Genomic DNA, 23,430 nt, shown 5'->3' on the forward strand with positions numbered 1-23,430 from the left:
GAACTGTCTCTCTCGACTTCATGGGGTTGAGTTGCCGCGTCCTCTAAGGTAGGGTGTGATTTTTATTTCCCCCCTTACAATGGGACCTGCTCACCTTGAAAAAACACTAAAACTGCAACAGATGGATGCTCTTTATTTTTCTCCTGACCTTAAGCAAAGACGCTTCTGTGTTGGAGCTGGCTCCTAATGGGTTATGAGGTCCAACTGTGCACAACTCATCCCACTCTATGTTGGTAGATCCAAAGTATGGGTAGATAAGAGATTTATGCTATGGAAATTGGCAAATATTATAATAAGGCATTTTTCTATCTTTCATTTTAAAACTTTTTCTTTTTTTTCTTTATTCATCTTTCTTTCTGTCTTTCTTTCTTTTTTCCTTTCTTTCTTTCATTCCATCTGTCAGTCCATCTACCTGTGGAAATTTATCAGAAAATTGTGAAGTAGGGACAAGGAGTTAAGATGGCGGAGGAGTAGGAGACACCGTTTTCAGCCGGTCCTCCGAGTCGAGCTGGATAGGTACCAGACCAGCCTAAACAACCACGGAACCAGCCTGAGACGCAGGAAGACGCATCTGGATCTCTACAAATGAAGCGCGCGCAGGGCGGCTGGCTGCTGGCGGCATTAGAAACACAAAAAAGGGAAGGGGGAGGGAGCCGCCGCATTCGGGCGCCGGGAAGCGGTAGCCACTTGCACGGGGAAGCGGGCGGGGCTCGCGGACGGCACCCGCAAAACAGCAGACTGAGACCGTGAGCCGGGTGCGCGCGCCACCAGGCATCTCGCGGAACCCCGGAATCCTGGTGCGCTCACTGGATCCAGACTGAGACCGGGAGATCCGGGAGCGGAACATTAGTAGAGAACGGGCCGCAATCCTTCTGTTCCGTGACAGAGGCTGAAATTTGGCCGCTGCTGCTCTGACTCTCAGAAGAGGCACAGCAAACCGCCAGGGAAAGCCGCCAGAGAACAAAAGCCTGGAAATACCGGCTCAGAGAGTGCCCATCCCCATCCCCCCTCGCAGGGGACGCGGAGACTCTACCCAAACAGGGTTGCCTGAGTATCGGCGCGGCAGGCCCCTCCCCCAGAACACAGAAGGCAGGCTGAAAAATCAAGAAGCCCATAACCCGGGCGCCTGGGTGGCGCAGTCATTGAGCGCCTGCCTTCGGCTTAGGGCGTGATCCCAGCGTTCCGGAAAGGAGTCCCTCATCGGGCTCCTCCGCTGGGAGCCTGCTTCTTCCTCTCCCACTCCCCTGCTTCTGTTCCCTCTCTCGCTGGTTGGCTGCCACATAAATAAATAAATAAAATCTTTAAAGAAGAAGCCCACATCCCTAAGATCCCTATAAAACAAGGGGCACGGCCTGGGACCCAGTCAATAATTTGGGCTCTGGAAACCCCGCAACCTCTCTTCATCAGAATGACAAGAAGGAGAAGCCCCCCCCAGCAAAGAAAAGACAGTGATTCTGTGGCCTCTGCCACAGAAATAATGGATATGGATGTAACCAAATTATCAGAAATGGAATTCAGAGTAACGATGGTCAAAATGATGAGTAGAATTGAAAAAACTATTAACGAAAAGGTTACTGAGAATATAGAATCCCTAAGGACAGAAATGAGAGCGAATCTGACAGAAATTAAAAATTCTATGAGCCAAATGCAGGCAAAACTAGAGGCTCTGACGGCCAGGGTCGCAGAAGCAGAGGAACGGGTTAGTGAATTGGAGGATGGGTTAATAGAGGAAAAAATGAAAATAGAAGATGGTCTTAAAAAAATCCACGCCCACGAATGTAGGTTACGGGAGATTACTGACTCAATGAAACGATCCAATGTTAGAATCATCGGCATCCCCGAGGGGGTGGAGAAAAACAGAGGTCTAGAAGAGATATTTGAACAAATTGTAGCTGAAAACTTCCCTAATCTAGCAAGGGAAACAAACATTCGTGTCCAAGAGGCAGAGAGGACCCCTCCCAAGCTCAACCACGACAAACCTACGCCACGTCACGTCATAGTGCAATTCGCAAATATTAGATGCAAGGATACAGTATTGAAAGCGGCCAGGGCAAAGAAATTTCTCACGTACCAAGGCAAAAGCATCAGAATTACGTCAGACCTGTCTACACAGACCTGGAATGAGAGAAAGGGTTGGGGGAGCATATTTAAAGCTCTTTCAGAGAAAAACATGCAGCCAAGGATCCTTTATCCAGCAAGGCTGTCATTCAGAATTGATGGAGAAATAAAGACATTTCAGAATCGCCAGTCACTAACCAATTTTGTAACCACGAAACCAGCCCTACAGGAGATATTACGGGGGGTTCTATAAAAGTAAAAAGGCCCCAAGAGTGATACAGAACAGAAAGTCACAGCCAATACAAACAAAGACTTTACTGGCAACATGGCAACATTAAAATCATATCTCTCAGTAATCAGTCTTAATGTAAATGGTTTGAACCATCCCATAAAACGCCACAGGGTTGCAGATTGGATAAAAAGAAATGACCCATCCATTTGCTGTCTACAAGAGACTCATTTCGAACCCAAAGATGCATTCAGACTGAGAGTAAGGGGATGGAGTACCATCTTTCACGCAAATGGACCTCAAAAGAAAGCTGGGGTAGCAATTCTCATATCAGATAAATTGGATTTTAAACTACAGACTATAGTTAGAGATGCAGAAGGGCACTATATTATTCTTAAGGGAAGTATTCAACAAGTGGATATGACAATTATAAATATATATGCCCCCAACAGGGGAGCAGCAAGATACACAAGCCAACTCTTAACCAGAATAAAGAGACATATAAATAAAAATACATTAATAGTAGGGGACCTCAACACTCCACTCTCAGAAATAGACAGAACACCCTGGCAAAAACTAAGCAAAGAATCAAAGGCTTTGAATGCCATACTCGACGAGTTGGACCTCATAGATATATATAGAACACTACACCCCAGAACCAAAGAATACTCATTCTATTCTAATGCCCATGGAACATTCTCAAGAATAGACCATGTTCTGGGACACAAAACAGGTCTCAACCGATACCAAAAGATTGAAATTATCCCCTGCATATTCTCAGACCACAACGCTCTGAAATTGGAACTCAACCACAAGGAAAAATTTGGAAGAAACTCAAACACTTGGAGACTAAGAACCATCCTGCTCAGGAATGACTCGATAAACCAGGAAATCAAAAATCAAATTAAACAATTTATGGAGACCAATGAGAATGAAAATACAACAGTCCAAAACCTATGGGATACTGCAAAGGCAGTCCTAAGGGGGAAATACATAGCCATCCAAGCCTCACTCAAAAGAATAGAAAAATCTAAAATGCAGTTTTTATATTCTCACCTCAAGAAGCTGGAACAGCAACAGAGGGACAGGCCTAATCCACGCACGAGGAAGCAGTTGACCAAAATTAGAGCTGAAATCAATCAAGCAGAAACCAGAAGTACAGTAGAGCAGATCAACAGGACTAGAAGCTGGTTCTTTGAGAGAATCAATAAAATTGACAGACCACTGGCAAGACTTATCCAAAAGAAAAGAGAAAGGACCCAGATTATTAAAATTATGAATGAAAAAGGAGAGGTCACGACGAACACCATTGAAATTGGAAGGATTATTAGAAATTTTTATCAACAGCTATATGCCAATAAACTAAGCAATCTGGAAGAGATGGAATCCTTCCTGGAAACCTATAAACTACCAAGATTGAAACCGGAAGAAATTGATTCCTTAAACAGGCCAATTAATTATGAAGAAATTGAGTCAGTGATAAACAACCTTCCAAATAACAAAACTCCAGGCCCGGACGGTTTTCCTGGGGAATTCTACCAAACATTCAAAGAAGAAATAATACCTATTCTCCTAAAGCTATTTCAAAAAATAGAAACAGAAGGAAAGCTACCAAACTCATTCTATGAGGCCAATATTACCTTGATCCCCAAACCAGGCAAAGACCCCCTCAAAAAGGAGAATTACAGACCGATTTCCCTAATGAATATGGACGCCAAAATCCTCAACAAGATACTTGCTAATAGAATCCAACAGTACATTAAAAGGATTATCCATCACGATCAAGTGGGATTCATACCTGGGATGCAAGCGTGGTTCAATATTCGCAAATCAATCAGCGTGATACATCATATCAACAAGAAAAGACTCAGGAACCATATGATCCTCTCAATCGATGCCGAAAAAGCATTTGACAAAATACAGCATCCTTTCCTGATTAAAACCCTTCAGAGTGTAGGAATAGAAGGTACATTTCTCAATCTCATAAAAGCCATCTATGAAAAGCCTACTGCAAATATTATTCTCAATGGGGAAAAGCTGGAAGCCTTTCCCTTAAGATCAGGAACTCGACAAGGATGCCCACTCTCGCCACTATTATTCAACATAGTACTAGAAGTCCTTGCAACAGCAATCAGATGACAAAAAGGGATCAAAGGTATTCAAATCGGCAAAGAAGAAGTCAAAATGTCTCTCTTCGCAGATGACATGATACTCTATATGGAAAACCCAAAAGAAGCCACTCCCAAACTATTACAAGTTATAGAGCAATTCAGTAACGTGGCGGGATACAAAATCAATGCTCAGAAATCAGTTGCATTTCTATACACGAATAACGAGACCGAAGAAAGAGAAATTAGGGAATGCATCCCATTTATAATAGCACCAAAAACCATACGTTACCTTGGAATTAACTTAACCAGAGACGTAAAGGATCTATATTCTAGAAACTATAAATCACTCTTGAAAGACATTGAGGAAGACATAAAAAGATGGAACGATATTCCATGCTCATCGATCGGAAGAATTAACATAGTTAAAATGTCCATGCTACCCAGAGCAATCTACACTTTCATTGCTATCCCGATCAAAATACCGAGGACATTTTTCAAAGAACTGGAACAAATAGCCCTTAAATTTGTATGGAAACAGAAAAGGCCCTGAATCTCCAAGGAACTGCTGAAAAGGAAAAACAAAGCTGGGGGCATCACAATGCCGGATTTCGAGCTGTACTACAAAGCTATGATCACAAAGACAGCATGGTACTGGCACAAAAACAGACACACAGACTAAAGAACAGAATAGAGAGCCCAGAAATGGATCTTCGGCTCTTTGGGCAACTAATATTTGATAAAGCAGGAAAAAACATCCGGTGGGAAAAAGACAGTCTCTTCAATAAATAGTGCTGGGAAAATTGGACAGCTACATGCAAAAGAATGAAACTTGACCACTCTCTCACACCATACACAAAAATAAACTCCAAATGCATGAAAGACCTTGATGTGAGACAGGAATCCATCAAAATTCTAGAGGAGAGCATAGGCAGCAACCTCTACGACATCGGCCAGAGCAACCTTTTTCATGATACATCCCCAAAGGCAAGAGAAACAAAAGATAAAATGAACTTGTGGGACTTCATCAAGATTAAAAGTTTCTGCACAGCCAAGGAAACAGTCAGAAAAACTAGGGGCAGCCCACGGAATGGGAGAATATATTTGCAAATGACACTACAGATAAAGGACTGGTATCCAAAATCTACAAAGAACTTCTCAAACTCAATACACGAGAAACAAACAAATCAAAAAATGGGCAGAAGATATGAACAGACACTTTTCCAATGAAGACATACAAATGGCTAACAGACACATGAAAAAATGTTCAAAATCATTAGCCATCAAGGAAATTCAAATCAAAACCACACTGAGATACCACCTACGCCAGTTAGAATGGCAAAAATAGACAAGGCAAGAAACAACAATTGTTGGAGAGGATGTGGAGAAAGGGGATCCCTCCTACATTGTTGGTGGGAATGCAAGTTGGTACAGCCACTCTGGAAAACAGTGTGGAGGTCCCTTAAAAAGTTAAAAATTGAGCTACCCTATGATCCAGCCATTGCACTACTGGGTGTTTACCCCAAAGATACAGACGTAGTGAAGAGAAGGGCCATATGCACCCCAATGTTCATAGCAGCAATGTCCACAATAGCTAAATCATGGAAGGAGCCGAGATGCCCTTCAACAGATGACTGGATTAAGAAGTTGTGGTCCATATATACAATGGAATATTACTCAGCTATCAGAAAGAACGAGTTCTCAACATTTGCTACAACATGGACAGCACTGGAGGAGATAATGCTAAGTGAAATAAGTCAAGCAGAGAAAGACAACTATCATATGATTTCTCTCATCTATGGAACATAAGAACTAGGATGATCAGTAGGGGAAGAAAGGGATAAAGAAAGGGGGGGTAATCAGAAGGGGGAATGAAACATGAGAGACTATGGACTATGAGAAACAAACTGAGGACTTCAGAGGGGAGGGGGGTGGGGGAATGGGATAGACCGGTGATGGGTAGTAAGGAGGGCACGTATTGCATGGTGCACTGGGTGTTATACACAACTAATGAATCATCGAGCCTTACATCGGAAACCGGGGATGTACTGTATGGTGACTAACATAATAAAAAAAAAAAAGAAAATTGTGAAGTAGGAATTCTTAAATAGGAAATTACCACTATGGCATACAAACTAGTGAAGCCACTTCTGGGTCAGATGATGATAAAGCCTTTCTTAACCTTATTTGTTCTGTTTCACAAGCATAATTTAGGTCCATAACTATATCGTGTTATTATAATCTAATTTCTGGCATGCAGAGATGGAAAAGTCTTAGATGGCAATTGGCAGAATACACACAATGCTTTTAAAATCTGAGCAAGGGACATTATGGCAGGAGGTACCAGATAAATCTCCTGATAGTGTTCTTACCTACCAAGATATTAAGAATAACAATGCATCCCTGGGGAAATTACAAAGATTAACGACACTATCAATGGTTGAATGTCAGGGGTTGTCATTTCTATTGTGCCACAGTTATGTTTTGAATGGTGTGGAAGAAAATTAAATCTTAGAGAGTGAATGTGGATTATTACAAACTTTATTCAATGGTGGCCCCAATTCCTTCTACTATTGCAATGTGCTCAGTTTCTAGAGTGGATGAATGCAATTGGTGTAGCTTTTGATATGTCAAATGAATTTTCTTTGAGAGCAGATAATATGAGAGGCAGCTGCTTTCATCTGGCACAGGAAGCATCACACATTTTCCTCTAGCTTTTCCTATGCTATTGTAAGCAACAAATCTCCTGTATTACACATATTTACTTTTGAAAATTATGCACTGGATTCTATTTCCCACACTGATCCCCCAAAATACAGTGAGAGGTCAAAATTTTAAATAAAATACAGAAGAAACCGTTACTTACAATGTGTGAAAAATTAAAGAGACTGAATCCTTGAGATAACATAAATTGCAGATTATCATTCTGTGAGATGATAACATTACCATGATTTAGGTCTTCTAGAGTTTTGAGCATTGTTACTCATGTTCAGGTCTCTATCTTCATACAAGTAATACCCCTATGTAGAGAATGTTTCTTGGCTGAAGAGTTTTTTAAGAGCTTGCTTTATGTCCTTGTTTTTAAGACTGTAGATAAAAGGGTTCAGCATGGGGGTGACCACCGTGTACATCACTGAGGCCACTGCACTTGCCCTGAAGTTTTGTGTAGCAGCAGAACTAAGATACACCCCAAGGGCTGTGCAGTAGAACAAGGAGACAACTGAGAGGTGAGACCCACACGTGGAAAATGCTTTACACTTGCCTTCAACTGATGAAATTCTCAAAATAGAAGATACAATCTTAGAGTAAGAGAAGAGGATTACAGTGAGTGGAAGAACACCTACAAATCCAGTACCAAGATACATCACTACATCGTTGAGAAAGGTGTCAGAAGAAGCAAGTTGTACCAGCTGATTAAGTTCACAGAAAAAGTGAGGGATTTCCAAATCATTACAAAAAGAGAGTCTCAAAACCATTAAGCTCTGTGACAAGGACTGCAGGGCAGTCATGATCCAGGATGCCATAAGCAGGAGCCCACAGAGCCAGGGGTTCATGATGACCATGTAGTGGAGGGGATGACAGATGGCTACAAACCGGTCATATGCCATCACAGTCAGGAGGAAGTTATCCAGATCTCCAAAAAGCATGAAGAAGTATACTTGGGTGATGCATCCTGCATAGGTAATGACTTTATTCTGTGTCTGGATGTTCAGCAGCATCTTGGGGACGGTGGTGGAGGTGAAACAGATGTCAGCAAAGGACAGGTTAGAGAGGAAGAAGTACATGGGGGTGTGGAGGTGAGGGTCAGTGATAATGGCCAGGATGATGAGCAGGTTCCCAACGAAAGTGACCAGGTACATGGACAGGAACAGTCCAAAGACAAGGGGCTGTAGTAATACCTGTTCTGAGAGCCCCAGGAGGATAAATTCTGAAACACATGTTTGATTTTCTGGTTCCATGTAGCTGATGAAACTAAGGGAAAAGAGACAAAGTAATGCAAATGTAGCCACAGTTACCCTGGTAAAATGCTGAAGGTCCCGATAGGGAAGGCAAGGAGAAAGGTTAATAGAATAAGTTTGGGGGAGTATAACCAGTCTATAAACTAGTTCTAGGAATGGATTGAGGAGTTGAGACTCTGGTTTGTTTTTTTGTTGTTGTTGTTTTATTTTCTTTGTTTTTATTATTATGATATGTTACTCACCATACAGTAGATCATTAGCTTTTGATGTAGTGTTCCATGATTCATTGTTTGCATATAACACCCAGTGCTCCATGCAATACATACCCTCCTTAATACCCATCACTGGGCTAGCCAATCTCCCCACCTCCCTCCCCCCTAAAATCCTCAGTTTGTTTCCCAGAGTCCATAGTCTCTCATGGTTCATCTCCCCCTGTTTTTCTCCCCTTCATTTTTCCCTTCCTTCTCCAATGCCATCCTGATCAAAATACCAATGCCATTTTTCAAAGAACTGGAACAAACAGCCCTTAAATTTGTGTGGAATCAGAAAAGACCCCGAAATGACAAGGAAATATTGAAAAAGAAAAACAAAGCTGGGGGCATCACATTGCCTGATTTCAAGCTATACTACAAAGCTGGGATCGCCAAGACAGCATGGTACTGGCACAAAAACAGACACATAGATCAATGGAACATAATAGAGAACCCAGAAATGGACCCTCAGCTCTGTGGTCAACTAATCTTCTACAAAGCAAGAAAAAATATCCAATGGAAAAAAGAACAGTCTCTTCAATAAATGGTGCTGAGAAAATTGGACAGCTATATACAGAATGAAACTCAACCATTCTCTCACACCATACACAAAGATAAACTCTAAGTGGATGAAAGACCTCAATGTGACACAGGAATCCATCAAAATCCTACAGGAGAACATAGGCAGTAACCTCTTCAACATCGGCCACAGCAATTTCTTTCATGACATGTCTCCAAAGGCAAGGTTTTTGAGTAAGGCTAGTTTTGTTCACTTGACCTACAACTTTCCCGCTTATACAGATCAAGTAAGCATATTTGCCTTTCTACCTATATTTTCTTATATGAACGCCATGATCAACTAGCCAACACCAGAACAAGTCGGATTATCCCAGTGGAGGTTTTCACTCTGCTGTCCCCCACAGCAACCACTGCCACTTTGCTTTTGTTGTTTGATGCCACCACTTGGCCCCTGACATCCCCATATCCAGTTGTTCCCATTGCATTTGGGTTTCCCAATTTTATGGCTGCAGTTTCCACTGTAAGATCTAGCCTGCAGAAAAGATCACAGAGCTGTTCAAAGATATTGGGACTCTCCTCACAAATTATTTCTCACAGTCTTGGTGAAAGGTATGTCTTCTGGACTCTTCCAGTGTGGGTAAGTAGGTCAAATCCATTCTAACAGTCCAATATCCCTAAGCCTCTAAATCCATTCCTCTACATTAAACCGAAGCAGGTCTAGCATTTCCAGCTCACTCACTGTGGCCTACCTTTGGTCCATGTTTCAACCAAACAAACTGTAAATTCCCAAGCTGCAACATTAAATGCAGAGTATCTGCTTAGTGAGCCCATATCAAAAAATTCAGCCTGTCCCAACTTTATGTTCTTTCTCTCGTTATCCCACACTCTTAAAATATCCAGATTTTTGTATGTATAAATGAGAAAACTCAAGTAGTTCTTTTGGAGTGTAGCATACCTCCTCACAGGTCATGCTGCATCTTACCATTAGGGGCCTGCTGGTACCTGGGTCTAGTTATGGATCTAGAAACAAAAAGGAGCAGTGAGGGTGGACCTGAGGAGACAGCATTGTCTTGGGTGGCAACTGCCTGGTGGGGAACCATTAGTGTCCTTAGGCAAGGCAGGGTCAACCCCTCAGACTGAAGTGGAAAGGTGACACTGGGGCTATGGATGACCCTATCACTGTGAATGGGGAGGTCAAACCCACTGGGATGGGGAGGCAGCTTCCACTGGCAAAGAAGACTTATCAGACTTAGGGGTTCAATTCTCCAGCTTCATCAAGGCCTTCTCACTTGTCCTCATTCCAACATACAGGACCCCATTTCTTCCCAAGCAGTGCTCTAATTTAACTGTAGACGTCCTACATGGCTACTCATTCAACTTGCATTATAATGCAGCCAGTCACAGGATGAAAGATTTTCAGCAATCCTAACCTTGCAGGTACAGGAAATACAGGTCTCCATCAGGATACACATAAAAGTTTTCAGATCATTTATGAAGCATTTGAACTGAGAATTCAGTTATGCTAATCTTTTTCTTTCCCCCACTTTGTTCAGTGACATTAGGAGCAAGCCATCAATCTCAGTTATTCATTAGTTTGCAACAGTGTTTGAAAGTATCAGACACACAACCACCCAGATCCTCCCTTTTTATAACTGTTTTATTAGGAATATCCAATGGTAATATTTTGCAAATCTCTATTCCTCTCTTTAATACTGGAAATAAAGTCGTTAGTATCTTTAAATCTAATTATATTTGAGAGCTAATTCCAGAAACTCCAGAACCAATTCAGAAAACTCACATTGGCAGAAATAAACAAGTGAATGAATGAATGAATGAATGAATGAAAAAATCTGTGGGAAAAAAATTCAATCAGTTATATAGATATTCTCTACTCAACAAACTAGAAACTAATTTACCAGTAGTGAATTGTGGGCAACACATAGTATGTCCCTCATAAAGAGTACAATGTGGAAAGGAGGGAAAAAGAATAACTTTACAGTGGAGAAACCTGTAAACAGTAGCTCATTCTTATGTTCAAGGCCAGCACAAAGTCACAGTGATAGTTTGTATCCTTGATATAAAGTGATAAAAATGGCAACCTTCGTTGTTTCTCCCCCAAAGTTCATAACCCTAGTCTAATCATGAGATAACCATCAGACAAATTTCAAATGATAGAAGATTTTTCAAAATATCTGACCATTAATTTTCTAAACTGTCAAGTTCTTCAAAGCAATGAAAGACTGAGAAACTTTCCTAGCCAATAGATGCCCAAGGAGAAGTGATGACTACATGCAATGCGTTGTGGATGACAGATGTTAATAAGGGGGAAGCTGGTGCAGGTTTATGGGAACTACCTGTAATATTTTTTCAATTTCCTTGTAAACCTAAAACTGTTTTAAAAATAAAGTTTATTAGAAATAAAATTATTTGTTTTTTGGTGTTGAGTTTGGTAAATTCTTTATAGATTTTGGACACTAACCCGTTATCAGATGTATCATTTGCAAATATTGTTTCCCATTTCATTGATTGTTTCCTTCCCTGTGCAGATTTTTATCTTGATGAAGTCCCAATAGTTCATTTTTGCTTTTGTTTCCCTTGCCTCTGGTGACATGTCTAATAAGAAGTTGCTATGGCTGAGGTCAAAGTGACTCTTACTGATGGAGAACAAACTGATGGTTCCTGGAGGCTAGGTGGGTGGGGGATGGGCTAGATGGGTGATCAGTATTAAAGAGGATACTTGTGTTGAGCCCTGGGTGTTGTATGTAAGTGATGAATCACCGAATTCTATTCTGGAAACCAATATTACACTGTATGTTAACTAACAAAATTTAGATAAAAATAATTTTTAAAAAAGAAATAAAATTATTGGTGAAATGCAAAAGCATTGGAAACAGTGATCTCTGAGCTGACTCCAGACTCCATTACATGCCTATTGTGTCTCACGTTGTTCATTCACAAAATCTGATTACATAGTCACTGAAAGAATTAAGCAAAATAAACAAAACAAAATTCCCACCTGTGTGGGAATTAACAGTGAAGACTGTTTTTCCAAACTCTCAGAGATTCTCCTCCCACCCCTATGTCCACTGTCCCTATTTCCACCCCTCACTATCTATGGCTTTAGCTTTTACTGCAGCGATAATGTGTTCCTCCCATTGACCCAAGTGACCTTTCCACAGGGTGAGTTTAGTCGTGGACGTCACCTGATGTAAACTCTGCACTGATGCTGCACTGCTTTCAGCAGCACGTGTCAATTCTGTAGTCAGAATCTAAGATTCTCTGCTACTTGGTGGCTCTTTCCTGGCCAGGCCCAAATTTCATTTTTCATCCCTAACTTCACATTGTTGGTCGGGTATTAAGAACTATTTTTCATTACCTAAGCACAGCATACAGTTTATTTTTTTATTTAAATTCAATTAGCCAAGATATAGTACATCATTGGTTTTCGATATAATGTTCAATGATTCATCAGTTTCGTATAACCCCCAGTGCTCATCTTATACATTTTATCTAATCCCTGTATTTACTGCTATTCTTCCTGGGGAACTCTCACGCTTACCCCACCTGGAATAATTCCATGTCTACTTCAAAGCTCTGTCCATTTATAACCTGGGTTGTAAAGCCTTCACGAATCTCTCCAGGAAAAGTGTCCTATTTTAGGACCCACTTCACCAGGATTCGAGCACCATATCAGATACTGCATTTACTTATTTCTACGTTTCTTTCCCTTTTCAGACCAGAAGCACCTTGAGAGAAGGAACAACATCTTATTAATTTCATATTCCCAGAATATAAATTAGTGCCTACCATACAGTGATTTCTCAATAAATGTTTGTGAAGAGAACAAATGGTTAAGTGATAGTAAAAAGAGATACCACCAACGACAGGGAGAAAGGAGATACAGCGAAACAACAGAACAAGCCGTGGAGACAGGGAACCCCATGACTGACAGCCAACCCCAGAGGAGACAGATGAGAGCAAAGAGATATTTTAGTGCATCCACAATTGACCTCCAAAATTTGGGACTTTCACTTGCCAGGATTTCGTATTACCAAACTTGTCGTTACTTGTTATGCTTTTGCATAACATAAAGTTACTGCCAATAAAAAGAGTTTTATACATTATTATCATACTCCCCAGTACCTGTGAAGATGCTGTGGTTCACCCAGTTATTATCACAGGAAAGGCTGAGCTCACTCCTGAAGTTACTTCCCTGTGCAATTAACGAATTTGCCCCCAGAAATGACAGGGAGATAAAACCACTCATGAGGCCTCTGGAAGGTACAATTCTGTTTTCTCATCATCTGAAATTAGTAGAATAGACTTGAGAGGGTTTGGAGGAAGCATTTAAGAGCTTCAGTAGCTTTAGGAGCTGAATTCCCATGAGCCTCATTGGCGAAGTATTCTTTTGTCTTTCTATTCCTTGAGAGATTTAGTTCCCTGGAGCTAAAAAAGAAAAAACAGAGTGCAAACATGTGCTGGATTTAGTCCTGGGAGATGTCTTTGGAGTTCCTGTCTCTTTGGACTCCTTCGTGCCAGGAGGTGGTCACCACTTTCTAGGTATGGCTGATATGAAAACCACAATACCTGCTATATCCCTGATTCTGGAGGAACATTGTGTGTATATCAGAATATCTTCTTTCTCCTATCTGTCTTCTCTAGTGTTGTCCTCAATCATGGCATTAAACAAATTCTCTTTCAAACTCCAGGCTGACAATCCAAGCTAAAAGAACAGAGATATCAGAGACCACACATGAAAAAGAATGCCGTCTTTACAAAAATCGTTTAGAATAATATTCAACAAACTATAATCCATAGAAAACAATAAGACAATTCCTGGGGAGAGTGGAGACTCTGATGATTCGCATTGCTACTACATCAAAATATTGAATATGTCTCAATAATTTTTAGAAGTTTAAAATAATATAAAGTACCTTCTGCAACCAAAATTAAGTGAGACCAGAAATCAGTATCAGAAGGAAAACTAGAAAATTGCCAAATACATGAAGTTTTTAAAACATACTCTTAACCAACCAATGAGTTCAAGAATAAATAATAAGGAATATTACAAAATCCTTTGAGAAGAATGAAAATGAGACTACGACATCCCAGAATTTATGGGATTTGGCAAAAGCAGTGATCGTGGGGTAAGTTTATAGCTGTAAATGCCTACATTTAAAAAAAAAAAGAAAAACTTCAGGGGCACCTGGGTGGCTCAGTCGTTAAGCGTCTGCCTTTGGCTCAAGTCATGATCCCAGGGTCCTGGGCTCTAGCCCTGCATCGGGCTCCCTGCTCTGCAGGAAGCCTGCTTCTCCCTCTCCCACTCCCCCTGCTTGTGTTCCCTCTCTCGCTGTCTCTCTCTCTGTCAAATAAATAAATAAAATATTTTTTAAAAAAGAAAAGAAAAAGAAAAACTTCAAATCAATATCCTAGTTTTACACCTTAAAGAACTAAAATAATAATAAGAGAAAACTAAACTCAAAGCTAGCTAAGGGTATAATAAAGATTTGTGATAATAAAAATGTAGATTAGTAAAACAAGAAAGAAAATCAAGAAAACAAAAAGCTGGTTTATTAAGAACATTAATAAAGTTGACAAAAGTTAAGCTAAACTGAAATTAAATAAAGGGAGTAGACTCAAGTTACTGAAATAAGAGGTAAAAAGAAAATAAGACAAAATCAGAGAAGGTGACAAGCCCTAAAAGACAACACTAGGAAACAAACTGAAGGTTGCTGGAGGGGAGGTGGGTGGGGGGATGGGGTAACTGGGTGAAAGACATTAAGGAGGGCACGTTGATGTAATGAGCACTGGGTGTTACATGCAACTGATGAATCACTAAACTTTACCTCTGAAACTAATAATACACTATATGTTAATTAATTGAATTTAAATTTTGAAAAAGCATGGACATTAGTATGGACCATATAAAAACAAACATAAGAGAACATTATGAAACATTTTACACCAACAAATTAGATAATCTAGTTAGATGGGTGAATTCCTAGGAATACACTAAAAAAGTGGCTCAAGTAGAAATGAAAAATCTAAGTAGATCTATAACAGATAAAATGATTAGAGCAATTAAAAGAAAAAAAAATTCTCATGAAAGGAAAGCCCAGGATTTGATGGCTTCACTGGTTAATTCTAGCAAATACTAATTTACACCAAACTTTCTCAAACTCTTCCAAAACACACTTGATGATGCCATTATTACCCTGATACCAAACCAAAGACAACAAGAAATGTAAATTACAAACCAGTCTTATGAGTACAGATGCAAAAATCTTCAACAAACTACTAGAGAACAGAATCCAGTACATGTTAAAAGGATTCTACACCATGACCATGAGGAACTTTGACAATGACTTCTTAAATATAATACACCCAAATCACAAACAACAAAAGAAAAAAAAATAAATAATGGGGTTGTGTTAAAAACTTTTGTGTATCAATGGATATTAGTTTTTCTAGCTTTTTTATCAAAATTTAGTGAGTGTGCATGAAAATGAATTCTGATCATACTTGATTGAATATGGAAAGGAGTTTTTAAGCAAACCAAATATATTGTTGGAATGCATTATCAGAAACCTGGGTCCATATTGCAGCTTGAGCAAATGAGCATATTTAAATATTGTTTATCTCTGAAAAACAAACTGAGGGCTTCAGAGGGGAGGGGATGGGGGATTGGGATAGGCTGGTGATGGGTAGTAAGGAGGGCACGTATTGCATGGTGCACTGGGTGTTATACGCAAGTAATGAATCATCGAACTTTACATCAAAAACCAGGGATGTACTCTGTGGTGAATAACATAATATAATAAAAATATTATTATGAAAAAATTAAAAAAATAAAATAAAATTAATGACAGTAAAAAATAAAAATAAATAAATAAATAAATAAATATTGTTTATCACTTAGTTGACTGAAGTTTGGATTCAATAGTGGCCTATTCTAAAAGCAGTTACATTCACCAAGAGATTGAGAAAGAATTTGTGAGGTGTGCAACAGCTTCCTTGAAGAGCTCTGTAGTGGTTTTCCACATATGATAGAGCTGCTGAAGTTTAAATGAGTTCTTCCTGACTCTAGGAGAGAGAATGTCGTCCGTGGGATGCCATGTGGGAATCACTCGACCATCAGAAGGATGGCAGTCACAGTTAATGTGATAGGCAGCAGGGCCGGCTTTTTTTTCCCAGTATGTTAAACCACCGGGATCTTTGGAAAAGGCATCGATCATAGTATTTTGATGAGTAAAATAGAAGGGAAGCTTTCAAGGACCTAACAACTTATATCAATATAAAAACTCTAGTTCTGAGGTGAGGAAGTTTGACCTGAGTCACCAAAATGAAGAGTAACAATGTCTCACTTGATTCTCAGACCTGAGACTTTGCAGTGACCCGGATCGCCGCTACTGTTGAGGGTGGACTACAAAACCACCATAGATTTATGCTCTCCATTTCCCCCATAACCTTATCCAAAGACAATGGTGTGGAGCCACTGGCTCCTAATGTCTCATGAGAGCCAGCTATACACAGTGCCCTTCCACTCCTGGCTTAGGGACATCACGTTGTTTGCTTAATGGCCATGAAGGAAGTATTTATTTTATAGAAATTGGCAAATGCTGGAAATAAGCACTTTTTTCATTTGTTTCTTCTTCTTTCATTAATTCGATGTCTTTATTCCGTATTTCCATCATTCCTTTGTTTCTTTCTCCCTTCCGTGCATTGTTGTGCTTTTGTTTGTTTGTTTGTTTGTTTGTTTAGCAAGAGCTCAACACTTACCAAAATGCTAGCACTCAAATGACCTGAGGCCTTTTACATGGAGAAGAATGAACTGAGTGAAAAAGGAAATACCGGGATCAGTTTGGTTTTTTTTTAATTGGACTCTGGCTCCAAGCTAACACTAATACAAAATGCCACTGTGGCTTACCAAAGTGGTGCGTAGAGGTTGGGTGATGAATAAAGGAGCTCACTTTTTCTGCCCCACAAAGACTATGGCAAGCCCACAGGTTTATTCTGTTTTTCATAGCCAATTTTTGAGATGCATATTTAGAAATGACAAAGTTGGCCAGAGAGAACACCCACTTTGCTTTTGTGATCTGCCAGTGAGGGCCATTATGACATGAACTGACAAGGACTGTGCTGTGAGAGTGGTCCTGCCTACAAAGACATTGGAAGAAAACAATAGTGCCTGTCTAGGGGAATCCCATAGATCAGTGACCAAGTAATTGAAGGGTCAGGGATTGTACTTTCTAATTTTATCTTCACTTAACTTCTGTTTTCAACTGTGTTGAAGAAAATCAGATCTTGAAGAATAAATGTGAATTATTACAGAGTTAATTGCATGTTGGTTCCAGGTCCACATATGACCTTTCCCTAGAGTAGTTAATGTAAACCTTCACACTTGCTACACAGACGTTGGTGTAACAAATTACTTTTTTTCCAAAAGCAGATCATCTCCGGAGCAGATGCTTTCTTCTGGCAGAAGCAAAGACATACCATCATTCCTTTGCCTTTTCCTGTAATTTGATAAGCTCCCAATTTCTTATATTAAATATTTTACTGCAAAATTTCATACATTGAGTTTTGCTTCTACGCTGACCCTACAGGATACAATCAGGGAAACCAAAGCAATTCTAAGGAAATAGGGAAGAAACAGCTGTTTACAATGTATGGAAAACCAAGAGAATGGACCATGTTAATAAGATAAATGCAGATATCTTTCCACAAACCGATAAAAGTATTGTGATTTAGTTCTTCAAAACTTTTGAGCCCTGCTTCTAGTGATCAACTCTCTTATCCTGAAATAGGATACGTGTATAGAATGCTTCTCAGCTAAAGAGTTTTTTAAGGGCATACTTTATGTCCTTGTTTTTTAGACTGTAGGTAGAAGGGTTCGGCATGGGCATGACCACCATGTATATTACTGAGACTATGATACTTGCCCTGGAGTTTTGAGTAACAGTAGAACTAAGATACACTCCAAGGCCTGTACCATAGAACAAGGAGACAACAGAGAGGTGAGACCCACACGTGGAAAATGCTCTATGATTCCCTCCAGATGATGAAATTCTCAAAATGTAGGTTATAATTCCAGAGTAAAAGAAAAGGATACCAGTGAGAGAAGTAAAACCCAGAAGACCAGTTGCAAAAGGTCACAAGGTCACTGAGGAAGGTGTCAGAACAGGCAAGGGGGACCACCTGATTAAGTTCACAGAAAAAGCTAGGGATTTCCAACTCTGTGCAAAAAGACAGTTTCAAAATCATTGGGCCCTGTAATAAAGCCTCCATAATGCTCAATAACCACATGCCAGAAGCAGGATGCCCCAGAAATTGAGATTCATGATACCCATGTGGTGCAGTGGGTGACAGATGGCTGCAAACCAGTCATAGTCCATCACTGTTAAGAGAAAGTTGTCTAATCCTGCAAAAAGCAAAAACCATAAGATACCTAGGAATAAACCCAGAAATGGACCCTCAACTCTATGGTCAACTAATTTTCAACGAAGCAGGAAAGAATACCCAATGGGAAAAAGACAGTTTCTTCAACAAATGGTGTTGGGAAAACAGGACAGCCACTGGCAGAAGAATGAAACTGGACCACGTTTTACACCATACACAAAAATAAACTCAAGATGGATGAAGTTGTGGTCCATATATACAATGGAATATTATTCGGTTATCAAAAAGAACGATTTCTCAACATTTGCTGCAACATGGATGGCACTGGAGGAGATAATGCTAAGTGAAATAAGTCAAACAGAGAAAGACAATTATCATATGGTTTCTCTCGTCTATGGAACATATGAACTAGGAAGATCGGTAGGAGAAGAAAGGGATAAAGAAAGGGGGGTAATCAGAAGGGGGAATGAAGCATGAGAGACTATGGACTCTGAGAAACAAACTGAGGGCTTCAGAGGGGAGGGGGTCGGGGAATGGAATAGACTGGCGATGGGTAGTAAGGAGGGCACATATTGCATGGTGCACTGGGTGTTATACGCAACTAACGAATCATCGAACTTTACATCAAAAACCAGGGATGTACTGTATGGTGACTAACATAATTTAATAAAAAATATTTTAAAAAATAAAATAAATTAAATAAAGAAAGAAAGAAAGAAAGAAAGAAAAGAAAAGAGGAAAAGCAAGCACTCGTCAGTTAAAAAAAAAAAAAGAATCCTAGAGGAGAACACAGGCAGCAACCTGTTTACCTCGGTCACAGAAACTTCTTGATAGACACATCTCCGAAGCAAGGTAAACAAAAGCAGCAAAAATGAACTATTGGAATTTCATCAGGATAAAAAGCTTTTTCACAGCAAAAGAAACAGTCAACAAAACTAAAAGGCAACCTACAGAATGGGAGAAGATATTTGCAAATGATTTATCAATTAAGGCTAGTATCCCAAAATCTATAAGAACTATTCAAATTCAACATCCAAAATAATGAATTCAGTCAAGAAATGGGCAGAAGACATGAATAGGTATTTCTTGGAAAGAAGATACACAAATGGCTAACAGACACATGAAAAAATGCTCACATCACTCCTAATCATCACTCATAAATACAAATCAAAACCACAATGAGATACTCCTCATACCAGTAAGAATAGCTAAAATTAACAACTCAGGAAACAACAGATGTTGGTAAGCATGAGGAGAAAGGGGAACCCTCTTGCACTGTTAGTGGGAATGCAAACTGGTGCAGCCACTCTGGAAAACAGTATGGAGTTTCTTCGAAAAGTTAAAAATAGAAGTACCCTACAACACAGAAATTGCACTACTAGGTATTTATCTAAAGGATACAAATATAGTGATACAAAAGGTCACATGCATCCCAATATTTATAGCAACAATGTCCACAATAGCCAAACTATGGAAAGGGCCTGGACATCCATTGACAGATGAATGATTAAAAAGATGTGGTATACATATATAATGGAATATTACTCAGCCATCAAAAAGAATGAAATCTTGCCATTTGCAAACACATGGATGGAACTGGAAGGTATTATGTTAAGCAAAGTAAGTCAGTCAGACAAAGACAAATACCATATGATTTCACTCATATGTGGAATAAGAAAATAAACATGTGCAAAGGAAAAAAAGAGACAGAGACAAACTAGAAACAGTCTCTTAACTACAGAGAACACACTGATGGCCACTCTCCGAAGAAGACATAGAAATGGCTAGTTAACACATGAAAGATACCCAACATCACTGATCATTAAGGAAATGCAAACCAAACCATAATGTGACACCACTTCACACACACTACAATGGCTATTTTCAAAGCCAAGACAGAAAATAAGATTTGGAAAGGATGTGGGGAAACTGGAACCCTGTGGCACTTCACTGATGAGAATAAGTGACACAGCAGCTGCAGGAAACAGTGTGCCAGTTCCTCAAAAACTGAAACAGATAATTATCATATGATCCAGTAGTTTCACTTGTCGGTATACGTCTACTTATATGCCCCAACGAATTTGTAGTAGTGACTAGAACAGATAATTGTACACTGATTTTCATAAGGTTTTATTTACAGTAGCCAAAATGTGGAGACAACCCCAACGTCCATCAACAAAATCACAGATGAACAAAGTGTGGTGAACACCTACAGTGGAACATCATTTGGCCTGTAAAACGAATGGAACTCTGAACCTCGCCAACATTAAACTAAGTGAAAGAAGCCAGACACAAAAAGACAAATATTTTACTATTACATCTCTATGAGGTACCTAGAGTACTCTGTTTTAGAGAGAGAAAGTAGGATGGCGGGAACCAGGGGCTGGGCAGAGGGGCAATGGGGAGTTTGTATTTCATGGGAACAAAGGCTCAGTTTGAGATAATGAGAAAGTTCTGTAGATGAATAGAGGTGGTGGTTGTGCAATAGGGAGAAGTCCTTAATGCCACATAACTGAATATTTCAAAATTTTAAAATAATATATTTAATATATATCTTAACATGACAAAAAAGGAATGAAAAAGGTTACCATATGCTAAGAGAATTTCAGTGCCATAAATTGCCTCATATGATATAGAAGAAGAAATCCACAGTTCAGGAGACAAGGGCATTGTAATGGTTTATCTTGTGTGATTCAATACCTCATCCCCAAAGTATACCCAAAATAAGGGTTCAGAGGACATAAAATTTAACGTAAGGTCTTTGAGAAATAACCTGGTGAGCCTGTAGTGTCTTCCTCGACAAGCTCTACAGAGTCATACAACCCTGTAAGGACATGGTTTCCATGGACATGCTCAAATTGAAATGGATTTGTCCTGAGGTCACCCATCCTGAACTGTCAGAGGCTATGTCAGCAGTCCACACCATCTGAGATATGGTGTTCATAGTTCATGTAAGAGTTCATCATTCTCATCTAAATTGTGAGAGCCACAGGGATTTCTCAAATAGCAAATTCCTCGTGGTGTCTCCATGAAACAAAAATGGTGGGCAGCTGACGAAAGACCCATTCAATCTGAGTAACCAAAACAATAAAAAAAAATTAAAAGCCTTCTAATTCTCATGAAGAAAAGCCTGACCTGAGTCACCACAATGAAGGGTCATAATTTCACAGCCCCAAATCTTAGATTGATAGAACCAGCCTCTCTTGAGTGAAGACTCTAAAATGGTAGCAATTGCATTAAGTTTTCCTCCAAAAACAACGCAAAGACTCTGAGGTGATGGTGCTAGGGAGCTTATGATGACGCGTGAGGACTGAGGTCTGAACTGAAATTGGTAGCTTGAAATTGGTCAAGATGAGGGGTCCCTAGGTGGGGCAGTCAGTTAAGCAATGAACTCTTGATTTTGGTCAGGTCATGATCTCAGGATTGTGAGATTGGCACAGAGCCTGCTTAAGATTTTCTCTCCCTGTACCTCTGCCCCTCTTCCCCCCATTTCTCTCTCTCTCTCTCTCTCTGTGTCTCATAAATAAATAAAACTTTAAAAAAAAGAAATTGGGGAAGATGAGAGTAACTATACTATGCTACAAGTGCTCTGCTTTAGTCCCTTTATCTTATTTTCTTCCTATCTTCTTTCTTTCCTTTCTTCCTTTGTGTTTCCTTTTGAGAGTGATCCTTAAACATTTATCTGAACACTAGTGTTCAAATGATCTGTGGACTTTTACCCAGAAAAGTGTGAACCTGGTAATAGGAAGTTACCATTATAGCCTACAAATCCAAGTGGAAGCTTCTGGGGTCAGGCGATGAGGAGACATTCATCTTACTCTGTCTCATAAAGCACAGGTGAGGTCCATACATTTACTCTTCTATTACTGCCTAATTTCTGAGATGCATCATTACAAAAACTTAGCTGGAAATATGTACAATATCCATATCGCTTTTGTGACCATGAAAGGACTATTATGACAAGAGGTGCTGAGGGAAATCACCAGGCAGTGTTGCTGCCTACCTAAACACTAAAAGAAAAGTATAAAGCATCCCTGGAAAAAGCACTGAAAAGGACACCATCAGTGCCTGAAAAATCAGGAGTTGTAATTTCTATTACCTACACACTTAATTTATGTTTTGAACTGTGCAATTGAAAATTAGGTATTTCATAGTGAATGTGGTGGATTATTGTAAACTTCATCACACAGGGTTCCAGTTAAGCAATGATCTCTTTCTGGAGTAGATTGACAGGCACCCCTAGAAACTGATATATAACCTCTGCTATGTTAAATGGATTTTCTCCCAAAGCAGGTACTCTAAGGGATAGCTACTTTCATCTGATGGAGGAAGCATCCCATATATTCCTCTGGCTCTTCCAAACATTATAAGTATCCAATTTCCTGAATTACTTATATACCACTGGAAATTTATGCAATATCAAAAATTTTTTTTAAAAAAATGCAAGTGCCTGGGTGGCACAGTCAGTTAAGTGTCCAATTCTTGGTGTCAGCTCAGGTTGTGATCTCAGGGTAATGATATTGAGCCTTGCATTGGGCTCCATGCTCAGCCCAGAGTTTGCATGAGATTCTCTCTTCCTCTCCCTCTGCCACACTCATTCATGCTACCTCTATCTCTTTCTGAAATAAATAAATATTTTTAAAAAATTTTAAGAAATAGACTATATTTTAATGTTTTTTATTATATTATGTTAGTCACCATACAGTACATCCCTGGTTTCTGATGTAAAGTTTGATGATTCATTAGTTGCGTATAACACCCAGGGCACCATGCAATACGTGCCCTCCTTACTACCCATCACCAGTCTACCTATATAAAACAGACTCTTAAAAATGGAGAACTGGAGGGGAGGTAGGTGGATGGATGGGCTAAATGGATGATGGGGAAGGAGGAGGGAACTTGCTGTG

General features: G+C 39.7%; 1 protein-coding gene and 1 pseudogene across 1 annotated transcript; both read right to left on the reverse strand.

Annotated features, from left to right (window-relative positions):
* Positions 1 to 7,415: 7,415 nt before the first annotated feature.
* Positions 7,416 to 8,617, reverse strand: LOC103682172 (olfactory receptor 7A17-like). Its single transcript, XM_008711760.2, has one exon. It carries the CDS (start codon positions 8,352 to 8,354, stop codon positions 7,416 to 7,418), a length of 939 nt encoding a protein of 312 aa, XP_008709982.1. The 5' UTR covers positions 8,355 to 8,617.
* Positions 8,618 to 17,802: 9,185 nt separating this feature from the next.
* On the reverse strand, positions 17,803 to 18,570 carry LOC103682173 (annotated as a pseudogene).
* Between the last annotated feature and the right edge of the window lie 4,860 nt (positions 18,571 to 23,430).

Source organism: Ursus maritimus, unplaced genomic scaffold (genome assembly GCF_017311325.1).
Source record: "Ursus maritimus isolate PB19 unplaced genomic scaffold, ASM1731132v1 scaffold_14, whole genome shotgun sequence".
Lineage (NCBI taxonomy): Eukaryota > Metazoa > Chordata > Mammalia > Carnivora > Ursidae > Ursus > Ursus maritimus.

Coding starts and splice junctions, on each gene's coding strand:
- LOC103682172 (XM_008711760.2), bottom strand. CDS start 8,354: ATGGAACCAGAAAATCAAACATGTGTTTCAGAATTTATCCTCCTGGGG.